This window comes from Periplaneta americana, chromosome 17, assembly GCF_040183065.1.
Source record: "Periplaneta americana isolate PAMFEO1 chromosome 17, P.americana_PAMFEO1_priV1, whole genome shotgun sequence".
NCBI lineage: Eukaryota > Metazoa > Arthropoda > Insecta > Blattodea > Blattidae > Periplaneta > Periplaneta americana.
The window spans coordinates 55,510,874-55,533,659 of NC_091133.1; the positions used below are offsets into that span (position 1 = coordinate 55,510,874).

Below are 22,786 nucleotides of genomic sequence, written 5' to 3' on the forward strand. Positions count from 1 at the left end.
GTGACTGAGCTAGAAGAACTTGCCAAGGCAAACGAACTGTAAACTGAGAGTTCTGTTTTGTAAATAGTGCTTTGTGAACATTAGTTAAAATTAACAGTTCATTGTTGTTCTCAATAATCCAAGTAAATTGTCACTGTCGTCTGTGGAGTGCAATAACAAATACTGTGTTACTGTGTGGAGTGGAAATCCCATTGTTGACGGGAATATAATTAAATTGTAGAAAGTGATTATTATTGTCATAACAATAAAAGTTACATTCTTGTTTTGTATAAAAGTTACAATATTAAAACCCCCAAAGCAAGTTCTTTAAACATGTGTAGAGTTTTTCTGCAAAATTTTAGCTTCATCAAATTAAGATTTCAGAAACATTTTATATCGACTAGGCCTAATAATTAAAAGTTAATAAATGCTAATAACTTCGAAATCAATAATGCCCAGCCCAAATTGAATCTAGTATGTACTGATAAGAATATTACTCACATTAGCAGTTTATAACTAGTGTTAGACATTAAAACACACGTATTTTGATTGGTTTCGTTAGTAATTCATGCTTAAACACACTCGTATATGAATAATGAAGATAAGATAAGAGTGTTCTAATATACAGTAAGTTGACATTTTGTTATGGTTTGTATCAACTCACATTCTTACTGAAGCACCAACATTTCTACAAGAAATTGTATTGCTGTAAGTTGAAGGCTCTTGGGAAGTGCTTAAGAATCATTTACAGTTTGCTTATGGTAGTTTAACAAACATTTATTACAATTATGTCACAATGCAAAACATTCAAGTCAGTCATCTGTATTCGTATTCTCTTTAACACATGATCTATCACTTTGTCACTTCCAGAGGTTTTATTGCCAATGGCTTTGTAGGAAGTGAGTTGAATGGTGAGAGTTCATCGTCCCTATCACTAAAACATTCTTCCTTATCATTCATATTCATAGGGGTAGCTTGCACGTCTTCATTCTTCCTCGAAAGTTGATTATACACTGCCATTGCCTGGAAAAAGAGGAGAAATGTATTTCCAATTAGAATCAAAATAACACAAAACTTATGCTTTTGGCATAGTACTTCATTCCATCGAAATATTCAGTTGTTGGCCAGTTAGTTACCGTTAGCAACTGAAAAGAGAGCCCTATTCCACAAAAGTATGCTCTAATACTCTGATACATTACAAGTGTATTGAACTGTAACTAATCAGTGATTAGTAGAATTGTGTTCCACAAAGGTTTCTTGTACATTTGTACTTTATTAGTTCATACTTATAACAGTAGAAGTGATTTTTTATTGTTTCGTTCCACGTAAGTATTAGCATTAGTCAGTTACTCTGTGGTAAATTGTAGATTTATCTACAAATGAAGGAATGCTAATAACTTCAAATACCAGTGAACTTTTTGTGTAATTCAAGGAAATAGTTCCCTGAAATATGTAATCTAATGGTAGTAAAAGTGACGATAATAATGAGAATATCCGTGTATACAAAGGAAGAATAAATTTACATTTTAATTCTATATTTGAGTACAATGAATGCTTTAGGTTAAGTGCACTTCAAGTATCTAGGACTTTTCACTAACACTGGACATAGATTAGAACATCCAACGAATCAAAGTAAATCATTATCAGTTAGCATCAAAATACACTTACTAAATACACTTCATTGGTTGGGTAATGGTAGTCAATATCATGGCATAGCAGATATGCATGGAATATCAAAGTTTTTACTATGTAATACTTACTTACTTACAAATGGCTTTTAAGGAACCTGCAGGTTCATTGCCACCCTCACATAAGCCCGCCATCGGTCTCTATCCTATGCAAGATTAATCCACTCTCTATCATCATATCCCACCTCCCTCAAATCCATTTTAATATTATCCTCCCATCTACGTCTCGGCCTCCCCAAAGGTATTTTTCCCTCCAGTCTCCCAACTAACACTCTATATTTCTGGATTCGCCCATACGTGCTACATGCCCTGCCCATCTCAAACATCTGGATTTAATGTTCCTAATTATGTCAGGTGAAGAATACAATGCGTGCAGTTCTGCATTGTATAACTTTCTCCATTCTCCTGTAACTTCATTCCTCTTAGCCCCAAATATTTTCCTAAGCACCTTATTCTCAAGCAGTACCTTGATTAACATAACAATGTCTTCTGAACACATGTCACGTGCTTCTTTTTACCAAGTAGCAGATCCACTCCTTAGCTTCGAAACCCTTCTGGCTTACAACTATAAGTGACACCTCACCAAAGAAATAGGATTTGATTCCTGCAACTCCTATATGATTTAAGGACAATTTTTTTTTCTGAATATTTCAATTTCTTCTTACATATACAATTTTATGAATTCTCCTGGTCAGCTGCACTGGCTCTGAGGTAGCTAAAATGCCTATCCAAATGGTCATTGGTTCGATTCCTCGTATAAGCAATGGAAGAAATTTATCTTCCTTCTACGGGACTGGATAGTTATCTGTTGTCTTGTGATTAACCTACGATGACTTTGCAGTCCAGCGTTGTGCCAAGGCCCACAATGTGCAGATGTCCTTTCTATCTTACACTGCAGTGGTGCATGTCATTCTGTCACCATTTCTCCATTTCGTCATCATTCCATAGCATTCCCCGAATGCCAGCTGGCGACACACGGGGGAGGCTGACCTAGGGACAAGGGGGTTTGCCTGCTCGAAACCTGGGTGCACAGCAAACCTTAGTGTAGTCTGCCAGTGTGGGTTTGGGAATGTGTCTAGCTTGAGGGTTAGCGCAATAGATCGTAACAGGTCGCAGTGCTGAGCTATAGTACCCCCCTCCTGTAAATTTCATTCCATTCCATACCACTGACCTGTGTAACTGCACTAGTGACATCTCCAACGTTGTTTGGCAGGATAAGTGTGTTACCCTTCTGAGCCAGTTTCTGGAATGCATGTACATACAGCTCTGCTACATTCAGTGAAGCAGCATTCTTTCCGTCCTGAAAATGAAAACAAAACTCTCAAAATTTTCTCATAATGTTGCATGTGTATAAATACATCAACGTCTATTCGGCAAAGACATTCACTTAGAATGCAATCTTGTTATTTTTCACTTGTGAAAGTTAGCTTAATAGCATTTACTTTCAGAGTGATCTGAAGACTAACTAATTAAATATTGCTCCATTAGAAGTTATAACTGACATTTTCGTACAATCCCACACTTACACATTTCATTTCCTGATAACTCAATCCCAAGGGAAAAAAATGGAACTCTCTGCATCAAAATCCACAGTTAATTCCCGATTTACCACGAAAATCGTCTGTAGCTGCATTTAGATTGGCAACAGGCCATGATTGTTTGGCCAAACACCTGCATAGAATTGGAATATATCAGTCCCCTAACTGCCCACTGTGCAACTCAAACCAAGAAATGGATTCGGAACACCTCAAAATCTGTGCTTCAGTGGCTAGTCATGATAATATCTTTGAAAAATATTGGAGTGCAAGAGGTCAAATGACTTTATTGTCAAACGCCTGGCATTAGAAAACAACATTTCCAGTGGCGGCTCGTACCTGAAAATAATAGCGTGCTAAAAATATTTTTAGACTCTCCTAATTTTTTAAGGTGAAATCCATCTGTCGACATTTTGAATCGACTTAGAATTGCCTTTAAACACTTTGCTATTTTCAATGTATTCTCTCACTACACTGTCCACACTGCTTATCAGATTAGTAAGACCTATGAACACACTGAGATTATCTGACGTTTCCGTCTCATCGTGGCCACGTAGCGCTAGTTCAAATTTCCCACAAAATTTAATACAATCAATCATTTTCGATAAAATATATCGATTTTTTTTACTTTCTCATTATGTTATTGTGCTGATTCTTGATAAGCTCTATTAGCTGCACTGCAATATTTGCGGTGCCAATCGTACAAAGATCAAACGAGTTTATGTTTCTTGCTGTGTGAATGTTTCTTTATATATTCATTCAGAGACCAAGATCTTTGACACGAATCACCACTACTAAATAGGAGGCAAGGCAAACAGAACAGAGCATTTCGTATTTCGCATCCACATATCCAGTCACTGTTGTCATAAACTCTTCTGTTACATTTCCTAGTATACACATAGTTTTTACCATTCTTTATTTTCTGCACAATATTGGTGTTGGCCGCCCTAGATTTTTAATTCTAATTTAAGCTTCTATGGCTGCTTGGAGAAAACAGTTATGAGTAATGAATCGATGGAGTTCATCATGATATAACTACAATGAATCCCATAAACCTGCACACACTGTTTTGAAAGTGGAAAATAATCCCTATTTTAACGGACTCCCGCAAAAAGATATGCCAACATAGACCCCGTAACACGTAGATAATAAACTCAAAACTTCTGCTGAGATTATATAAAAGTAAACCTGTTTACACAAATATATTTCAATATGATTATATTTATGAAAAACACAAAAAGCAAAAATAAGCTACATATATAAAACGTATTTTCTTTATTTCAAAGTTATATCTTTAGCGTGTCTAGGCAGCACTGTTCCGTCGACTGCTACGAACCAAAACAAAGTGAAGAAGAGCGTACCACGCTGCAAAATAGTGAGCACGGTGTTGTGTGAAAAAGCAGGACAAAATATCAAGGAGGGGCGAGGTGAAGTGCTGTTCTGCGCATGAGCAGACACTGCTAGCCGGGCTAAATTGGGAATTAGCACGTAGAGTAAGGATGGATTCCATTGAATCTATAGCACCAAATTATCGAAAATAGTGAACTATTATAAGTAGAATTTGTATTATGTGCGTTCTTTTAACAATATTATTTCGACGATAATTTTATGGCGTGCTACAGCACGTTAGCACGTAGGGAGCAGCCGCCACTGCTATGTAGTTAACTTTCAGAGCTAGCTTACAGCTGTTCTTGTTTTTAGTCTCTCAAACTACTAAACTGAAAGTCACTTATTGTGACCTACAGTACCGATTATGTTGCCAAATAACAGCTCACGATTCAAAGTTTATTAAACACCTTAGTGTTGTCAGCAGTATATTTAAAGTAAGAGTGTTACGGAATTGGATATAAATTTAAGAGAATAGCAGAAAAACTTAACATACGAACTAATTATTGGCAAATAAAAAATATTTAAGGTATGTAATCTGGAAAGATAAAATCCACTACATTGTTTCTGAGAAAATGTTGCCAATTCACTGCAACCAGGCTAAGTTACACACTAGAAATCTGAATAATCATTGTTCTGTTTTTCCTCAAAGAATCAATACTGTACTTGCTATTTTACTAGCATGCACTTTTCTCTCGTCATAACTTTTTCCTATTTTGTTGGTTAAAAAAACTGAAAACTAATAGAGAGCATTGGCTTTCCAAATTTTATAGATGGCAAACTCAAACTGTAATTTCCTGTAGATAAAGATGTTAGAGGTACACCGGTTTTTGCTGCCATTATTCTATAATTTTCAATAATTGTTTATTATTCTACAATTTTCAATCATTCTTTTCATCGGTTAAGTATCAACAGGACTTCACTGCACTGTATCTTCTTCTCCATCAGACCAATTCCATGGTGTTCATGTGAAAAATGTTCTACAGAGCAAGTAACATTCGATATTTTGTTATATGTACAATAACAACAAATCTGTTGTTGTTGTTGTTATCCAATGCTGGGCTTTGGCAACGAAGCCATTAGCGCTCTTGCTCTCCAATATTTCTCTGTGGTGGATCCAACAGGTAGAACTTCGCAGGTTTGTAGATGTTCTGCAGTCATTTCTTCTTCTTTGTGGCATAGAGGACAATTTGGATAATTCCTATTTTATGCAAGTATTAGACCAAATAATCATGTTCCGTAAACAGTCTGAATTTTGCTACTGCAGTTTTACGTGGGATTTCTGGAATATATATATATATATATATATATATATATATATATATATATATATATATTTTTTTTAAATAAAATGTTCCATTTTTTATCTTTGGCTTTGTTACATAGTGCTTGGTTTTGCTTGATTTTATATTTGTTTTCAATTAGTCTTTTCATGGATTGAAAAGGTAGGCTTTTATTTATATTCTGAATTAAATTGGAACCTTTTTTGTCAAGAAAATCAGCAGTTTCATTTCCAGCAATTCCGCAATGTGCAGGTATCCGTTGCAATTGAATTCTTTTCTGTAGTTTTTTAAGTTCTTGAATCATTTTGTGACATTCTTTAATTTGGATTGACTTCATTTTATATGAATTTATTGCGTATAAAGCTACTTTAGAATCAGAGAGTATGACAGCATTTGAAATTTATCTATTCTGTATAGTAGGTGTTGGAGTGAAATATGAATAGCCATTATTTCCGCATCAAAATTTGTTGTATATCCTACTGGTTGATAAAATGAGAATAATGCACACATAATTCCTGATCCTGAGTTGTTATCAATAGTAGACCCATCTGTGTAGATATGTAACCAATCTTCTGGTGGGTATCTATTGTTCACAGCTTCTAATGCCAGCGCTTTTAGTACAGGTTTGGAAGTTTCAGATTTTGTAACTGGTTCTTCTAAGTAAGCTGAATGTTAATTGGTTCGAAGGTTAGAGGGTTTTCTCTGGTTAAAATGTTTTCTTTAGATTTAGGAGATTCAATTCTGTTTTTATTTCTATGACTTTGGAGCAGGAAACTTGTTTGTGTTTTCAACTTGGTTGGTTGTAACAGTCTTTTTTCCCATTTTGTTGTTGTTAACCGTAGCATTTTTTCATGGTGTGTTAGTGCCTGCTCCTCTAGAGTTAGACATATTGGAGGGTTCTGGGTTGAGGCTTGCATTGCCGTGATTGGAGTCGATTTTGCTGCACCAGTTATTAGTTGCAAGGCCTGATTTTGGCATACTTCTAGTGGATTCAGGTTAAAATTATTTGCTGTAATTATTACCTCCGCATTGTAGAGAAGTATTGCTTGATGAATGTTTTGTACATGGTGTTCAAAGTCTGCCGATTGCTACCCCACTTTGCTCCAGCTAATCTCTTTAAAATTGAAAGTCTTTTCGTTGATTTGTTTACTACTGCTTCAATATGCTTTCTCAAAGATAATTTTGAATCAAAAATTGTCCCTAGATATTTCGTTTCATATGTTTGACTCAGGTTTGTTTTCTTGAACTGTAGATTTAGTTTTGGAATTTTTTTCTTCAAGCTAAGAACAAATCATAGAGATGAAGAAATTATACATAATCATAATTCCAAATTTTAAAACCACACAATGCTAAGTATCTTCTATATATTTGTTGTGAGTCTTTATTTAGTCCATGGTCTTAAACCTTTCGTTGACTCTGAAACCATTTTGATGCAGACTAATTTTTGTGGGAGGCATCCTGAACCTGTGTGCAAAACTTAAGATTGCTTAGACCACACATACGAGCTATTGTGCTACCTCCAACTTTTACGTTGGACAAATTTTGCCTTGATCCCTCTCATTCAGGAATACGATTTTATTGCAGTAAAATTATTATCAAGAAATGATTACCATTTATCATGATTATGCATAAAAATACCTCTGGAGGTTTTCCTTGCCCTATGCAATTGCTCTTTCGATATTTTATTAAGCCCCTGATACTAATTTCAACATTTTATTTCAATCCGTTACTACCTTGGTCTTAAGGGGCTTTGCCACCAGTTCCAGCCCCTTGGCTCTGGCTTCAGCTATTGCCAGCATAGCCTGTGCCTCTCCACTAGCCTTGTTGATTTGCTCTTGTCGCTCAGCCTCTGTAAAAACAGCAAATGTATTACATATGATCAATTTCACCAATATTAATTAGAATTTGAAAGAGAAAAAATCCTATAATGGTAAGATAAATTTTATTAAATTTTATGCTCAACCATGCCGAAATGTAGTAATTATACACCTGGTAGCAGCCCTTTAATGGACCTCATTAAAGTACACCTATTCATTAAAGTTCAGGTGTTCCACCAATCAGAAAGCACCAATGTAGCAATATGAAAGCGCAAGTATCGATTATTCTCGGATATGCAATCGAAAGACAACTAGCGAAACGTCACGGAGGCTGGAAATCCAATACTGTCGCAGAAGTTTATGTTCTGTTACAATAATAATTAGCGTTAATTGTAAATAATATTCAAATAAATTCAATTTGTCATCTCGTTTTTCAATGTCTAAATCAATTTCAAGGTTATATCAAGATTAATGTTTATTTTACTCTCTAGATTATATCAAGGTCAATGACATTTCTTTCTCGGAAAAAATCAATACTTTCGCGTCTGCGCACATCTCACAATTTACGAGATATTGCACAAGGTCAATTCCGCTCCCCAGTCAGATAAGAATAACATGAATACTTATGAATAATTTCAAGTTAGAAATATGGTCGTATGAAAATTATGAAACGAGCTTGCGCTCGTTTCATAAACATACTCGCGTCTTAATTGCTACCATTATAGGCTTGTTGCATAATGTACTATAATAGTTGTGAATATTTTTTAATGGATAATGTTTGAATATTATAGTTTGTGATATAAAATTATTTATTATTTTGCATTTTTATGACTGGAATTGAATACATATACTTCCTAAAGTTGAAATATTAAAGATGATTAAGGAAAATTAAGTTTGAGTAAAATGATGAGGGGGGGACTTAAGAAAGTTCTCACACACAGCACACTCTGAAAGTCTTCATGTTGCGACAAGCGTAAACTCTGCAAAACTAACCAGATGCCAATATCCTTGCTTGCCGTTTGCCTTCTGCAACATTTATGTCTGCTTCTCTAGTTCCCTCAGATTCCAATATAGCTGCTCTTTTTTTCCTCTCTGCTTCTACCTGCATTTGCATGGCCTCTTGCACACGGGATGGCAATTTTATATCACCTGGAAATGAAGTTTAAAATCAAATGGTTATATATTGAATTTTCAGCTTCTAGGAAAAAATGGGTAAAATAGGTAGGCCTATATGCACTTACGAATTTCATATCGAAGACATGTGATGCCCCAGGCCTCACTAGCTTTGTTAATTGATTCCACTATCGACACATTCAGGCTCTCTCTTTCTCGGAAGACATTGTCCAATGAGATTTTACCCAGTTCTGATCTATGAACAGATAACAAGTTCATAGCATTTCTCATTACATTCGCCATAATCAACATCAAGTTGGACATTTTTTTGTTCATTCTACTTCACAATGAATCACTGCAGTGGATTCTCAAAGGAATATGAGTATTTACGTTTTTTTTGTTAGTGAGCTAACACTTGTAAGCAACCCGCAACTTGGAGGACTGGTATTGATGGGGAATCTTAAGGTACGGTCACACGTCACTACTTTTGCTGCGCAACTTTTGTACTGCAGCTGCAAAAGTTGCGTGTCGTGTTCACACGTAAGCCAAAAGTAGCGCATTGCACGCTACTTTTTGTGCTGCACAACCCGAGTGCTGCAGGTTTCCATCTCCGTGTTGACTTTTCAATATACATTTTCTGGTTATGTTCGCATTATTAAGAAACTCATGCGAAAGCTTACTTATCTATTATTTGCTTTTCTGTACTAACTAGTATTCAGAAATTGGCATTATTTTTACTATAAACCTTTTAAAAACGCCTATATACTTAAATGATAACCAACAGCATATTCACGTAATCAATGTTGGCAACACTCCTGTTTGAAACCACGATACGGAAAATTAAAAAAAAAAATGAATTATATCATCAGCAAATATGCTTAGACTGTGTTGTGTATTTAATAACTTACTTACTTACTGGCTTTTAAGGAACCCGGAGGTTCATTGCCACCCTCACATAAGTCCACCATTGGTCCCTATCCTGAGCAAGATTAATCCATCATATCCTACCTCCCTCAAATCCATTTTAATATTATCTTCCCATCTACGTCTCGGCCTCCCCAAAGGTCTTTTGCCCTCCGGCCTCCCAACTAACACTCTATATGCATTTCTGGATTCGCCCATACGTGCTACATGTCCTGCCCATCTCAAACGTCTGGATTTTATGGTCCTAATTATGTCAGGTGAAGTATACAATGCGTGCAGCTCTGTGTTGTGTAACTTTCTCCATTCTCCTGTAACTTCATCCCTCTTAGCCCCAAATATTTTCCTAAGAACCTTATTCTCAAACACCCTTAATCTCTGCTCCTCTCTCAAAGTGAGAGTCCAAGTTTCACAACCATAATTAATAACTGTTACAAATAATTTATTTTCATCACATCTAACATTAAAATATATCCAAACAATAAAAGTATCATTGGCACATTTGGGTGCCAACACTGGTTGCAACCGCAGCAAAAGTTTCAACAAAACTGATATCAAAAATGCTGCGGCTGCAACCCTGAGAACCCTGTTCACATGTCGCTACTTTTAAGCTGCACGCAGCATGAAAAAGTAGCAGGCAGCAGGTTCGACAGCTGCTACTTTTCGAGTTGCACTGTTGTTCACACTTCGCAGTACGAGAGTTGCGCAGTTTTTTGTACTGCACGCTGCAAAAGTAGTGACGTGTGACCATACCTTTACCTATCCCTCCCTGTAGGTTATGTAACTGTGGACAAGATCCATACCAAGTACTGCCCGCCAGGCTCATAGCACCTGATGTGAGTTCCCATTACCATTAGTGAGTGTCTTAATCTTAGGGATTTCAACTGCTCTGTAAAGTCATGTACAGAATGATTGACAGAACATATCTACCTCATTGTTGTTTGAGCCAGCTGTGTGATTGCAAACTCCGGATCTTCTACTCCGTAGCTTGCTAGATAGGGATTCAGGATTCGTAAATACAGCACTCCATCTATACTTAACGTCACATTGTCTGTAACAAATAGAAACTATTGGAAACATCTCCAGGATTCTCACTGGTTACGTGTCCCACTGATATGTTCTACTCAGGTATCTCTTGGTGTTTGAGTATGAGGGATTTGAAATATTGTAGCAGTTCTTTCGTTTTTTGCAGTGGTGCTAGATGTGATAATGAATTATGAAGAAATTATAAAATTATGGAAGACGGGGAGAATCCCAAGAATATCCCCATAGTTTTTCTTCAGAGCAGGACACTCGTCTTGATATTTTTCATGAAATAACACACATACTGCTACAAACTGCCTCTCTACATTGGAGATTGGAAGTCTATGTGGAATTTATGGTGGACAAATTAGGATATTAGGGTTGGAAAGTGTTTTATAGTTTCCTGCAGAGCTATTTTCACTAGATGTGCAGTAGATTCGACCCTATGAGCAAAAGGAGTGGCAGTATAAGATGATAGATCTCCACGTGAGGAAGACAATAAGTGAATAATCCAGTTTGTGTGGTCAAGTGTTTTAGTCTCATCAATTAGTGGGTCCAGTTCTACAACTAGGTAACTGCAAATCTAATGTTTTTTGCATCCAATCTATTGTCTCCCTGTGTAGAAATGATGTGTAGTGAACATTTTTTTTTTAAATAAAATTAAAGATAAGTTTAATACTTAAATCGTCTAATGGTAAATTTATCGTAAATGTTTATGCTATAACACTTCGCTGTTTCATTTTCTTGTTATGTTCCTTGGCAAACGTAACAAATTAATATTAATAATCTTTACGAAGATTAAACGTAATAAAGTTTTTATTGCAAACGAAATTTAGTTTTAAATATGCTGCTGCAACTTCACAACATTGTGGGATGGACCATGTGACCTATCTACCATACTTCTAATTTATTCCAAACTAGCCATACCCGTGCGCTCTGCTGCACTGTTAGAAATAAATATAAAGTAATTACATAATTAAAATAGGACGTTTGATCCAGGGAACATTCGTGTTTGATAGAAGGATAAATCGTTTAATATGTTACTTAATTTAAATTGCATTTAAATAATTAAAATGCAGTCATTTTGGTCCAGAGAGCAATCATTTGGTGCAATGACAATTCCTTTAACATGTTTCTTAATTGTTATTACATGCAACCATAGTTTAATGAAGATTGACATATCATTTAGTTTTAATGTGTATACTTTATATTACTTGCTATATGTTTCAGAAGTTACTGTAATAACATTGTAGAATTATGTCCATCTAGAGAAACTACACTTTCCAATGGTGAAATAATAATTAAACAATTAATTAGCTTCCGATATTATTTCATACAAACACAGAAACATTCTCTGTAGGCTATGTTTAATAGCATTCGATTGTTGTTGTCCAAGGCCCCTTATAGACGAAGTCATTTGTTTTTATTTCAGTACAGCGCCTTAGATGGCGTTGTTATTGTAACTTTAAAACTCACTTATCTCATTAAATATCAGTCCTATCAAAATTTTTCAAAGAATAAAACTTATCGGATATTATTTTTAAAGAAACTTTTGTTATGTAACATTTTTCATGAAAATCAATAATAAGCGAGATATTTCGATTTAATTAATTCAGGCCCTCTTATAACCCCCCTTTTAAATAAAGTCTTTGAATGCCATATAGCCTAAAATCTAAGTTACAACGAACTTAATTTATATTCCAATTTTCATATAAATCGGTTCAGCTATTATCGCGTGAAAAGGTAACAAACATCCAGACAGACAGACAGACATACAAACAAAAATTTCAAAAAAAACGATTTTCGGTTTCAGGATGGTTAATTATACATGTTAACACCAATTATTTTTGGAAAATCGAAAATTACCAGAAAAATTTTGGCTACAGATTTATTATTAGTATAGATGTAAGTTGCACTTCCTGTACAGCAATAATAATAATTATATTAGTTGACTTACCTGAAGTAATTGCACTTTGCTTCGGTACATCAATAGCAATTTCCTTGAGGGACTGAACATATTTCACTTTATCTACAACTGGAATCAAAATATTCAAACCAGGTTCTAGAATGCGGTGAAATTTCCCCATTCGCTCAACAATCCATGCCTGAAAATCACAAAAAGTTATATCAACATCCTGAAACAGGGAATTAACTTGCAGTGAATATTGATCACAGAATATTAACACGACAGCAGACAGTTTTGTTTCTATGTTACAATGAACACACCTCTTGCTGTGGGACAAACATGATGACAGTGTTGATGGGCGTGGAGCCCTTGCATCGTACTGCAACTAGTGGCCCACACACTGAAGGCTTATGCTCCAATAATCCAGCGATAGCAACTGAATTCTTGCAAAAGAAAAAAGAAGTATTATAAATAATTATATTTATTGTGCAGAGAAATAGAACTATGTTATTTTAGAGAAATCAGAGACAGTGTATTGTCCAAAATTTGACATAATTGCACATCAGTAATTTCTAAAGAAAAGCCATTCTGCCTTCCTCACCAAAATTAATCTAACCTAAACTGAACTAGGCTACGTTAGTTTAGTTCATGGCGACTGTTTCTTGTTACTTACCTGTACATCTTATTTTTATATCCAAATGCAGGTACTTGACTTTGAGTCATTCCATGTGAAATCAACAAGGTTCACAACCTTATCCTCTCCAATTTTAACAATATTTTAGGCACTTCTTATAATCAGTTAGAAATGAAAGTATTACAAGCTTTCATAACTCCTAGGTAACAATTATAGGAGTTATTGATGATTGAAATATTGAAAAACTGCCTCAATTCACATTACAGTCCTTCACATATTTTGGAATATATTGAGTTCTATTTAAGATACAGAACTGATATTTGGCTTTTTTCCAAGAAGAAACAAAGGTCTTTGAGTCCAGCATATTTTTTTTTTTTAAGTTTTAAGAACATTAAGCTAAAAATTGTAAATCAATTTTTTCAAAAACCTACAAACGAAAAAATTTTAAAAATATATATAATTTAAGTCCATATGTGCCTAACATAACTACGAAGTTTGAATTTGGAACTCGAAAACTCTCCAAAGTTACAATTTATTTTGTTCAGTTGTGTGCCCAATATAAGAAAATTGCATTCATAACCCAACTTTGGATGTGACGGGCTTACATATTACTGGTTTTTAATATTTTCTTGTAGCATCCCTATGATGACAAATTAGTTTATGGGCTACCGTACCTCGTAGGATTTTTTTATACAGCGATCACAGTTTCTTTGCAAGCATGGGAATTTTTTCATTTGCAGTTGGCCGCATGTTAAAATAAAAATAGCCTATATCAATTTAGTATTCCCAATAAATGGCAGCATAATTCAATACATTTTTTTTATTCGGTTATTTTACGATGCTGTATAAGGTGATAATGCCGATGAAATGAGTTCGGGGTCCACCACCGAAAGTTACCCAGCATTTGCTCTTATTGGGTTGAGGGAAAACCCCGGAAAAAACCTCAACCAGGTAACTTGCCCCGACTGGGATTCGAACCCGGGCCACCTTGTTTCGCGGCCGGATGCGCTGACCATTACTCCACAGGTGTGGACAATTCAGTACATGACTTGCAATTCTACAAATGTATTTTTGTAACTTGTGCTGTAGTTAACTTCTTGCGTAAAGAGTTTATATAAGTTGTGAGAAATTTAAGACCCATTCAGAAATGGGTGATAGACTTCGTTAGTGGTTTAAATTTGAACTGTGAAGTTTGTAGCAAATGCAGGATTACATTTTATAAGTTGAGAAAAGGGGAAAGACATGACAGTCCAGACAAAGGAACTAGTGTGGAGCAAAGAATGAAACAAGAGGAAGACTAATCAGAAGATACCACTACTTCGAATGATGCAACTAAGTATTAAATTCTAGCTTACAGGCTGTTGGGGAATCCCCTATTAAGAAGAAGCATTTGACAGAAAATAAGTGTCCACAGAAAAAGACAAGGAAAGTAATGAATGTTCTAAAAAGGAACATTTTTTAAATTCCCTCTGACAGTGATATTGAAGATAATGTCAAAATTACAAGTGATGACTCTGAGATAATTTCACAACTGAAAACAAAATTTAAGACTACTAACTTACCAAGAGGAGTAAACAAACCCAAATACTAACAATACTACTACAGAGTTGGAGTGTAAAAAAACTGAAGAAGAATTTAAAGTTTCTAACTATATGGCTAGAAAGGCTAAATAACTAGTGAGAAACCATGGAATATTGTCTACACCAAACCCCAAACCTGGGAGGGTATTGCGTCATGTTACTGTGAACTTGGTTTACGAATTCTATACTGACAATGATGTTAGTAGATGCATGCCTGGGAAAAAGGATTTTGTATCTGTAAAGAAAGGCAACCTTTACTTTTTAACTTTGCTCTAGAGTATGCCATTAGGAAAGTCCAAGATAACAGAGAGGGTTTGGAATTGAATGGGTTACATCAGCTGCTTGTCTATGCGGATGACGTGAATATTTTAGGAGAAAATCCACAAATGATTAGGGAAAACACGGAAATTTTACTGGAAGCAAGTAAAGAGATAGGTTTGGAAGTAAATCCCGAAAAGACAAAGTATATGATTATGTCTCGTGACGGGAATATTGTACGAAATGGAAATATAAAAATTGGAAATTTATCTTTTGAAGAGGTGGAGAAATTCAAATATCTGGGAGCAACAGTAACAAATATAAATGATACTCGGGAAGAAATTAAACACAGAATAAATATGGGAAATGCCTGTCATTATTCGGTTGAGAAACTTTTATCATCCAGTCTGCTGTCAAAAAATCTGAAAGTTAGAATTTATAAAACAGTTATATTACCGGTTGTTCTTTATGGTTGTGAAACTTGGACTCTCACTTTGAGAGAGGAATATAGGTTAAGGGTGTTTGAGAATAAGGTGCTTAGGAAAATATTTGGGCTAAGAGGGATGAAGTTACAGGAGAATGGAGAAAGTTACACAACACAGAACTGCACGCATTGTATTCTTCACCTGACATAATTAGGAACATTAAATCCAGAAGTTTGAGATGGGCAGGGCATGTAGCACGTATTGGCGAATCCAGAAATGCATATAGAGTGTTAGTTGGGAGACTGGAGGGAAAAATACCTTTGGGGAGGCCGAGACGTAGATGGGAGGATAATATTAAATTGGATTTGAGGGAGGTGGGATATGATGATAGAGAATGGATTAATCCTGCATAGGATAGGGACCGATGGCGGGCTTATGTGAGGGCAGCAATGAACCTCCGGGTTCCTTAAATGCCAGTAAGTAAGTAAGTAGGCCTACACAAGAAAAGAGACTGCTTCTATTCAATTTAAATTAAGCATATGCATTCTTCAAACAGAACCATCCAAATATTAAAATAGGATTTTCTAAATTCTGTGAATTGAGACCGAAGCATGTAGTTACAGCTGGGGCATCAGGTACTTATACTGTATGTGTTTGCACTGTAGCCTACACCAAAATCTTAAATTAATGTTATTAGGCTAAATTGATATAACTTCCTGCTGAATCTGAAATAAACTTAAATTCATACAAACATTGCCTCTCACATGTAATATGTAACCCTCCAATACCAGAATGTTATCTTGGCAACTGTGAATATTGCCCTGGTGAACAAAAATTATAATCCATTTTGAATCTTGCGTACACTACTTTTAACACTTGAATATAATCAATTGATTAACTAGTGGACTTACTCATGTTAATTATGTAAGACCTGTCTGGCTTACAGCTGTTTCAGTGCTTCACGCACCATCCTCAGAGCCTACTAGATCACGGCATCATCTCAAACTTCTCTGCCTGTTATGTGGGTGTGTTTGATTGTTGAAAGGTGTTGAAGAGTGGAGTCAAATAGTGTGTCACTATTAGACTCCACTCTTCAACACACACACTATTTGACTCCACTCTTCAACACCTTTCAACAATCAAACACACCCACATAACAGGCAGAGAAGTTTGAGATGACGCCGTGATCTAATAGGCTCTCTAATAGGCTCTGAGGATTGTGCGTGACGCACTGAAACAGCTGTAAGCCGCACAAATCTTACATAATTAACACGAGTAAGTCCACTAGTTAATCAATTAAAAATTATAAAATATTCTCTCTGATTGGTTTCAATTAAATTCAATTGATGAAATATCTTACAAGCAGTGATTACATAAAGATAGAACAACCTTAGAAACACTTACTCATTCTGCAGAAGAATTTGGACATTTTATTTGTAAAACTGAATAGGTACCCTTTTACATCATTCATTTATTGCAGTACAACAATCAAGTTTCTTGAATGAACTTAAATCATCACTTCACATAAATGAGTTCATTGGTCTGTGTGACTTTGCTGAGAATTATTCGTTTATACTTCAAGATGAATATAATCATACCACTAGAACAATGCCCAACAACAATCTATCCATTTGTTGTTTACTTCAAGAATAATGATAGCAGCACAGGCAAGTTTGCAAAGATCTTACAACAACCACATATTGATTCCTCTGCAGGTATACCAGTGGTGCAAGGACAACATCAAAGCAATTAATTTTGAGTATGTGACTAATTCACAATACAATGAAGAACTTCACCTTCTCCAGGAGAGATTTTATGACATCAAGCCAATACCTGGAATGCAGAAACTGTATACTTTCATATCCACTGGAGTTCATAAAAAATTGTTATTGAAACAGTGAAAAGTATAAAGATGAAAACCTTCCTCTCATGATGTTGTTGAAAATGTCAATGACGTATCATCAGGATTTGTTGCATATACAGTAGCGTGCAAATTAATCTGAACACGACATATTTTTATATTTTCTGTCATTGTTGGCCTCACAGCTGCTCATACCGCTTTAATTGACATCTGTAGTATGTGTAATTCCATTGCTGAAGGTCTGTCGTTATTATTTTTTTTATAATATGGTAAATTAGGGTCTGTTGGACAGTCGGGCATGTTGACCACTCTGTACTTTAACGTGTTACCACGCCACTTGTGGGCATCACATTCTGCTAGAAGTCAATGACGGAAGTAGCCCCACTCATGCCTACTTCCATCACTGACTTCTAGCTGAATGTGGCGCCCACAAGTGACGTGGTAACACGTTAAAGTACAGAGTGTCCAACATGCCCGACTGTCCAACAGACTCTAATTTACCCTATGTGACATTTTGCCTGTCGTTTTGTACTTATAAGCATTTCAGTTGTGTTGAAGACTTAATACTGCAATCCTGTGTACATTCTGTTGTCTTCACAAATGGATACAACTCCACGAAAACGGTATAAAATTATAACATTAGCAGAGCATTCTTCTATGACACAGAGGCAAATTGCTGCAGAATGTCACATCGGTTTGGCTATTGTTAATTCGACCATAAAACGATACAGGGAGACTGGATCCATCACACCCCAGAAAAAAGGAAACTGTGGCTGGAAAAGGAAAACTTCACCTGCAAATGATCGTTTAATTGTCAGGAAAAGTAAATTAAATCTTAGACTAACTGCTGTCGACTTAACCCGCGAGTTAATGGCTACCACTGGGGCGAATATTCACGTCACAACAGTGCGGCGTAGGCTTTTGGAAGCTGGACGAAGGGCTCGTAAGCCTATTAAAGAGCAACTGCTAACCCCTGTTATGTGCAAAAAACGCTTAATGTGGGCAAAATTACATCAACACTGGACAGTCAATGACTGGAAGAATATACTTTTTTCCGATGAGTCTCATTTCGAGGTCCACGGCCACCATGTTTCTTACGTACGGAAAGGATCCGAAAAAGTAACAGTAGCTCATCTCCAAAAATAGGGGTTGTTTTACACATGAAGGGCCTGGAGCATTAATACCTATCAAGGGAATGATGAATTCTGACAAATATATTCACTTATTGGAAACCAGAATCGTAGCCCAGCTGCAAAAATCTTTTCCGGATGGCAGAGGTGTGTTCCAACAAGACCTGGCACCATGCCATACGTCTCGAAAAACTACAGAATTCTTCAACAAGAAGAATATTCAGGTACTCCCCTGTCCAGGCAACTCACCCGACATCAACCCCATTGAGAACTTCTGGTCAATTTGCAAAAGAAGAATGCAAAAAATGGATTGTTCTACAAAGGAGAAGATGATTTCTGCCCTCATTGGTGTATGGTTTTGCGATGAAGAAATGAAGAATATTTGTGGGAAATTAGTGGAATCCATGCCAAATCGTCTCAGAGCTGTTATTAGGAACAAGGGAGGCCACATAGATTACTGAGGTATGTCTTAGATCCTTTTTTTATCCCGTTTGAGTGTTTTTGCATAAGTAATTACGTTGTTCGGATTAATTTGCATGCTACTGTATTTGTGATTCTTAATGGTGAATTGGCTGTACATTAAGTAATGAAGAATTTACTGATAAAGTCAAGATTATGTTGCTCCACCCACCTGGACCATCACCATCTTTTGTGTATCCCTCAAAACCTGATATGAGGACAGTTTCATGACAATGTGTTCTGATAAAAGTGGATTTACGCACAGCTATAGGAAGAATTTACAACCTACATGCCGATGAAACTGAAAAAAATCAATAGAAAATATAATTCCGTTCTTTATTAAGGTTAGTGTAAATGTTTAAAGGGATTATTTTAGTTTCTGCTGTTTTGAAGAAGTGTAACTACTGTATTCACATTGTTCTAACCCAACTTTTGATATGCTTCGTTGATATAAATTATCTTATAGCTACCAAGGAAATGTGAATTCCAATATCAAAGTAGCTAACTGAGTATATTTAGGATAAGTACCTAGTGTGAACATGTAATTTTTGCAGATTTTTAAAAATGTAGGTTTTTTTTTTTTAATTCAATGTCAGATTTTGATTTTGTATTTATTTCATGATAATTAATTATAATGTTGAAACAACTCTGATACCTTAAAAAATAAGCCCATTTAATAAGCTTTACAATGAGACCACTTCCAATCTCCTATCTTTATTCGTTCCAGAGCAAAGTCACAATTTATTCTCTCATACGAGACTTAAATTTTGTACTTTTTCCCAAAGTTCAGTATCTCGTAACTTGAAAAATATGAGACATAAACTGTTTACATTCAATAGATATTAATTTCTTACCTACGAGAACATTTACAAAAAAGAACATTAATTTTGAAATAGGTCTGGTTGAAAATGACTCCTAAGTGTGTTGATTTCACATGGAATTACTCCTTTGCTATTATTGACACCAGTGTTCTCGCATAGGAGTCAAGTGGAATATAATTTTAAAGATGGTAATAGAAATAAAAAAAGGTGTGTTAAGAATAGCATCATTTAAGAAAACCCTGTCCCTGAAAGAGATGGCTTCAAGCAGAATTTATCGGCCCATTCCTCGCTCATTTCGAAATTAGATTCTATAAGAAAGCCTAGCACAATCGGTCCAAGCGTCGGCTATGTACGTTTGAGTTTGTTCCACCCTCTATCTGTAATTCATCCAGCTATGTCCATAACACTCCACTTCAAACATTGATAAATTTAAGTACAGGTAAGTAAGTAGCCTATGTAAAAGGTTGAACTGCAGTCATTCACAGAATAGCCGAATAGGAGTGGTAAGCACAATAAGCTTCAGGCTGCAGTGTAAGCCTTCAGGCTCCTCCTCCATATAAGAGAAAAAAATATATAGAGTTTATACACGGTGCCATTTTTAACTCGAGCAATATCTAGTAAGGACCATCACTATATTCATAAGACATGTGGCATAGCATAGCTATAGACAAAAATCAGTTAAGTTTGTATTTTTATTAATAGCTGGAAAAATTCTCTAAAGGTAGTTGGGCATAATTGGCACTGCCTTCAGCAGTTGAAATTTGCTTCGAATTCTTGGAGGGGAATATCAGAAAATTCTCTTCTAACAATACCTTATTTTCCTTTTTAATTTTCTCACAGCTGAAACTCTTAATAGAAAGGGCGTCTTTCAATGTTATCAGTATTATTTTCTATAAACCCCTAATGTCACAGTTTCATTTTCTTTTTTGTTTTATTTACACTCTTACATAACGTGGTCCTATTGGAAATCACGATTCCCTGTTCTAACGTTTATCGGAATCGTGGCATCATGACACTCAACAAGTGATTCTCATTAACTTAACTGACGTAAAATATTGTCTTTTATCTAAACTTAAAATGCACTTGACGGGCAATTATGTCTTAATACCGAAACGTCTGTGGCACTTTTGCGGGCAGAACGGTACCCTGTCGTTAGCGAAATGCGACCTACTTGCAGGGTATTGTGTAGCTTAAAAATTATACCGGTACTGTACTGTTTATTATTAACTAAATTCGCCAGCAGCGAATTAATAGCAGAATCATATTAGATAATAATATGGTTCAAAATATTTTAACCATCTTGGTACTGCATACAATACCGTAAACCCTCTACTAAAAATCATCATAATTTTATTGCACAACACACAAAGAACTTAAAACATACTTAAAAGGCGCCGTAATGAATAAAGCAAAGGTGACAGGTATGATGCAATCTGAAGAGAGATTGTGTTACTGATGCTGGTAGATAAATTATTTAATAACACTTGTGAATTAAAAACATTTTTCGACTTTGGTAAGGTGATGTCATAACAATACTGGAGCAGTGGCGGAATGAGACTCTGCCCCCCCCCCCCGCGGTAATGATTTACTTGCCAACAATATTAATGATGGTGTAATCTACATACATTGTAATATGATATAATGTACGAGATTCTGTAATAAAATTATTTCAATATCATCTTGAACTAATGTAAATAACAAAAAAAGAAATCACATTTTACTGACTTATGAGGATATTTTAAAAAACATTAAGCATAAAGGTTGACAACAAAGAAGCACAATCTTTAGTTTTCTGGGAATAAAAATAAACAATCACTATTGTCAGTTAATTACCGTAAAATAACGTTTTCCTTAGCAGATTAATTGCATTTTTATTGAGTTAAAAGTACAATAAGAATACTAACATATACCGCTAATCTCTACAGATATGAATCTATCATAACTTTAAAATCTTGACGTTATTTTACCATATTCGTACAAAAACTAGCCTCAACTGATCCTGGTAGATTCAAATTTACAATTACATCACCACCATTATGATTATACGGTTTCAATGATAGTCTTATATAATTTGATTTTGCGACATACATATTATGCCATAATTATTATAATTGTAATTACGGCCTACCTTGACATGTGGAAATTTCGACGAACATAACCGTAACCTCGACAGCATTATTGTAAAGCTTTCGAAATATACATCAGCACGTGGAACAGCTGACAGTAGATGGAACAACCAAAGAGTTTGTTACTAACTCTATGTTACAAACTCTTTGGGAACAACTCACAATGATGTTCTGCGTGTGAGCGAACAGCGAATCGCATTGATAGCACAGTCACGAAGCTCAATACGTAGGGAATATGCATCCAAAGATAGTTGCTAACCACTAGGATCGCTACTATCGCCTCATCACAGACAAACTGTACCGGCACAGCCTATTATTCCTAGTACTCTCATCAACTCAAGCTTCATGACTGTATATATCGTTGCTTACCAGATTATAAAGCAATGGTATTTTTTATACATATACTAGAACTAGACCATGGATAAATATATAATTATCCATGAAGACTGTGTTGATAGCGTGGGTAACAATGTCGCCAACTCGATTCTTAAAAACCCGCTAAGAAACAGTGTAGAAACCGCTAAATTGCTATATTGTCAATTACTGCTGTCCTAGATCATATATAAAACAGATCGCTCAAGCTTATGTTAAATTTGGACGCAACTGGAAAATAACGGACGCTATGCGTCGCTAGTGTCGAGAAATGAGCTTGCGATAACAAACACTAGATGGCAGAGTACCTGAAAAGTACATAGAGTAATACGACTGTGGGAAGACTTTTTTACGTGATGCCACCTCCAAATTTCTTTCTCATTGTAAAGTGAGGTTATGTTACAATAAGACTTTGATGTGTCGTTAAATTGTAGCATACAGAAGCTTGTTTTACCCAAATTCATCAACA

The 22,786-nt window shown here is 35.6% G+C and overlaps 1 protein-coding gene across 1 annotated transcript; it reads right to left on the bottom strand.

Annotated features, from left to right (window-relative positions):
- Positions 1–696: 696 nt before the first annotated feature.
- Positions 697–22,099, bottom strand: Stoml2 (stomatin like 2). Its single transcript, XM_069816787.1, has 9 exons — positions 21,948–22,099; positions 12,972–13,094; positions 12,703–12,850; positions 10,653–10,773; positions 8,930–9,057; positions 8,682–8,837; positions 7,605–7,720; positions 2,839–2,967; positions 697–1,002 (listed from the first exon to the last, which is right to left on the bottom strand). The coding sequence occupies exons 1-9, from the start codon at positions 21,993–21,995 to the stop codon at positions 832–834; spliced, it is 1,140 nt and encodes a 379-aa protein (XP_069672888.1). The 5' UTR covers positions 21,996–22,099; the 3' UTR covers positions 697–831.
- Between the last annotated feature and the right edge of the window lie 687 nt (positions 22,100–22,786).

Coding starts and splice junctions, on each gene's coding strand:
- Stoml2 (XM_069816787.1), bottom strand. CDS start 21,995: ATGCTGTCGAGGTTACGGTTATGTTCGTCGAAATTTCCACATGTCAAG. Junction 10,774..12,702: donor GCAAAGTGCAATTACTTCAG/GTAAGTCAACTA, acceptor TATTTGTTACAG/ACAATGTGACGTTAAGTATA. Junction 1,003..2,838: donor TCACTAGTGCAGTTACACAG/GTCAGTGGTATG, acceptor CTCTTTTTCCAG/GCAATGGCAGTGTATAATCA.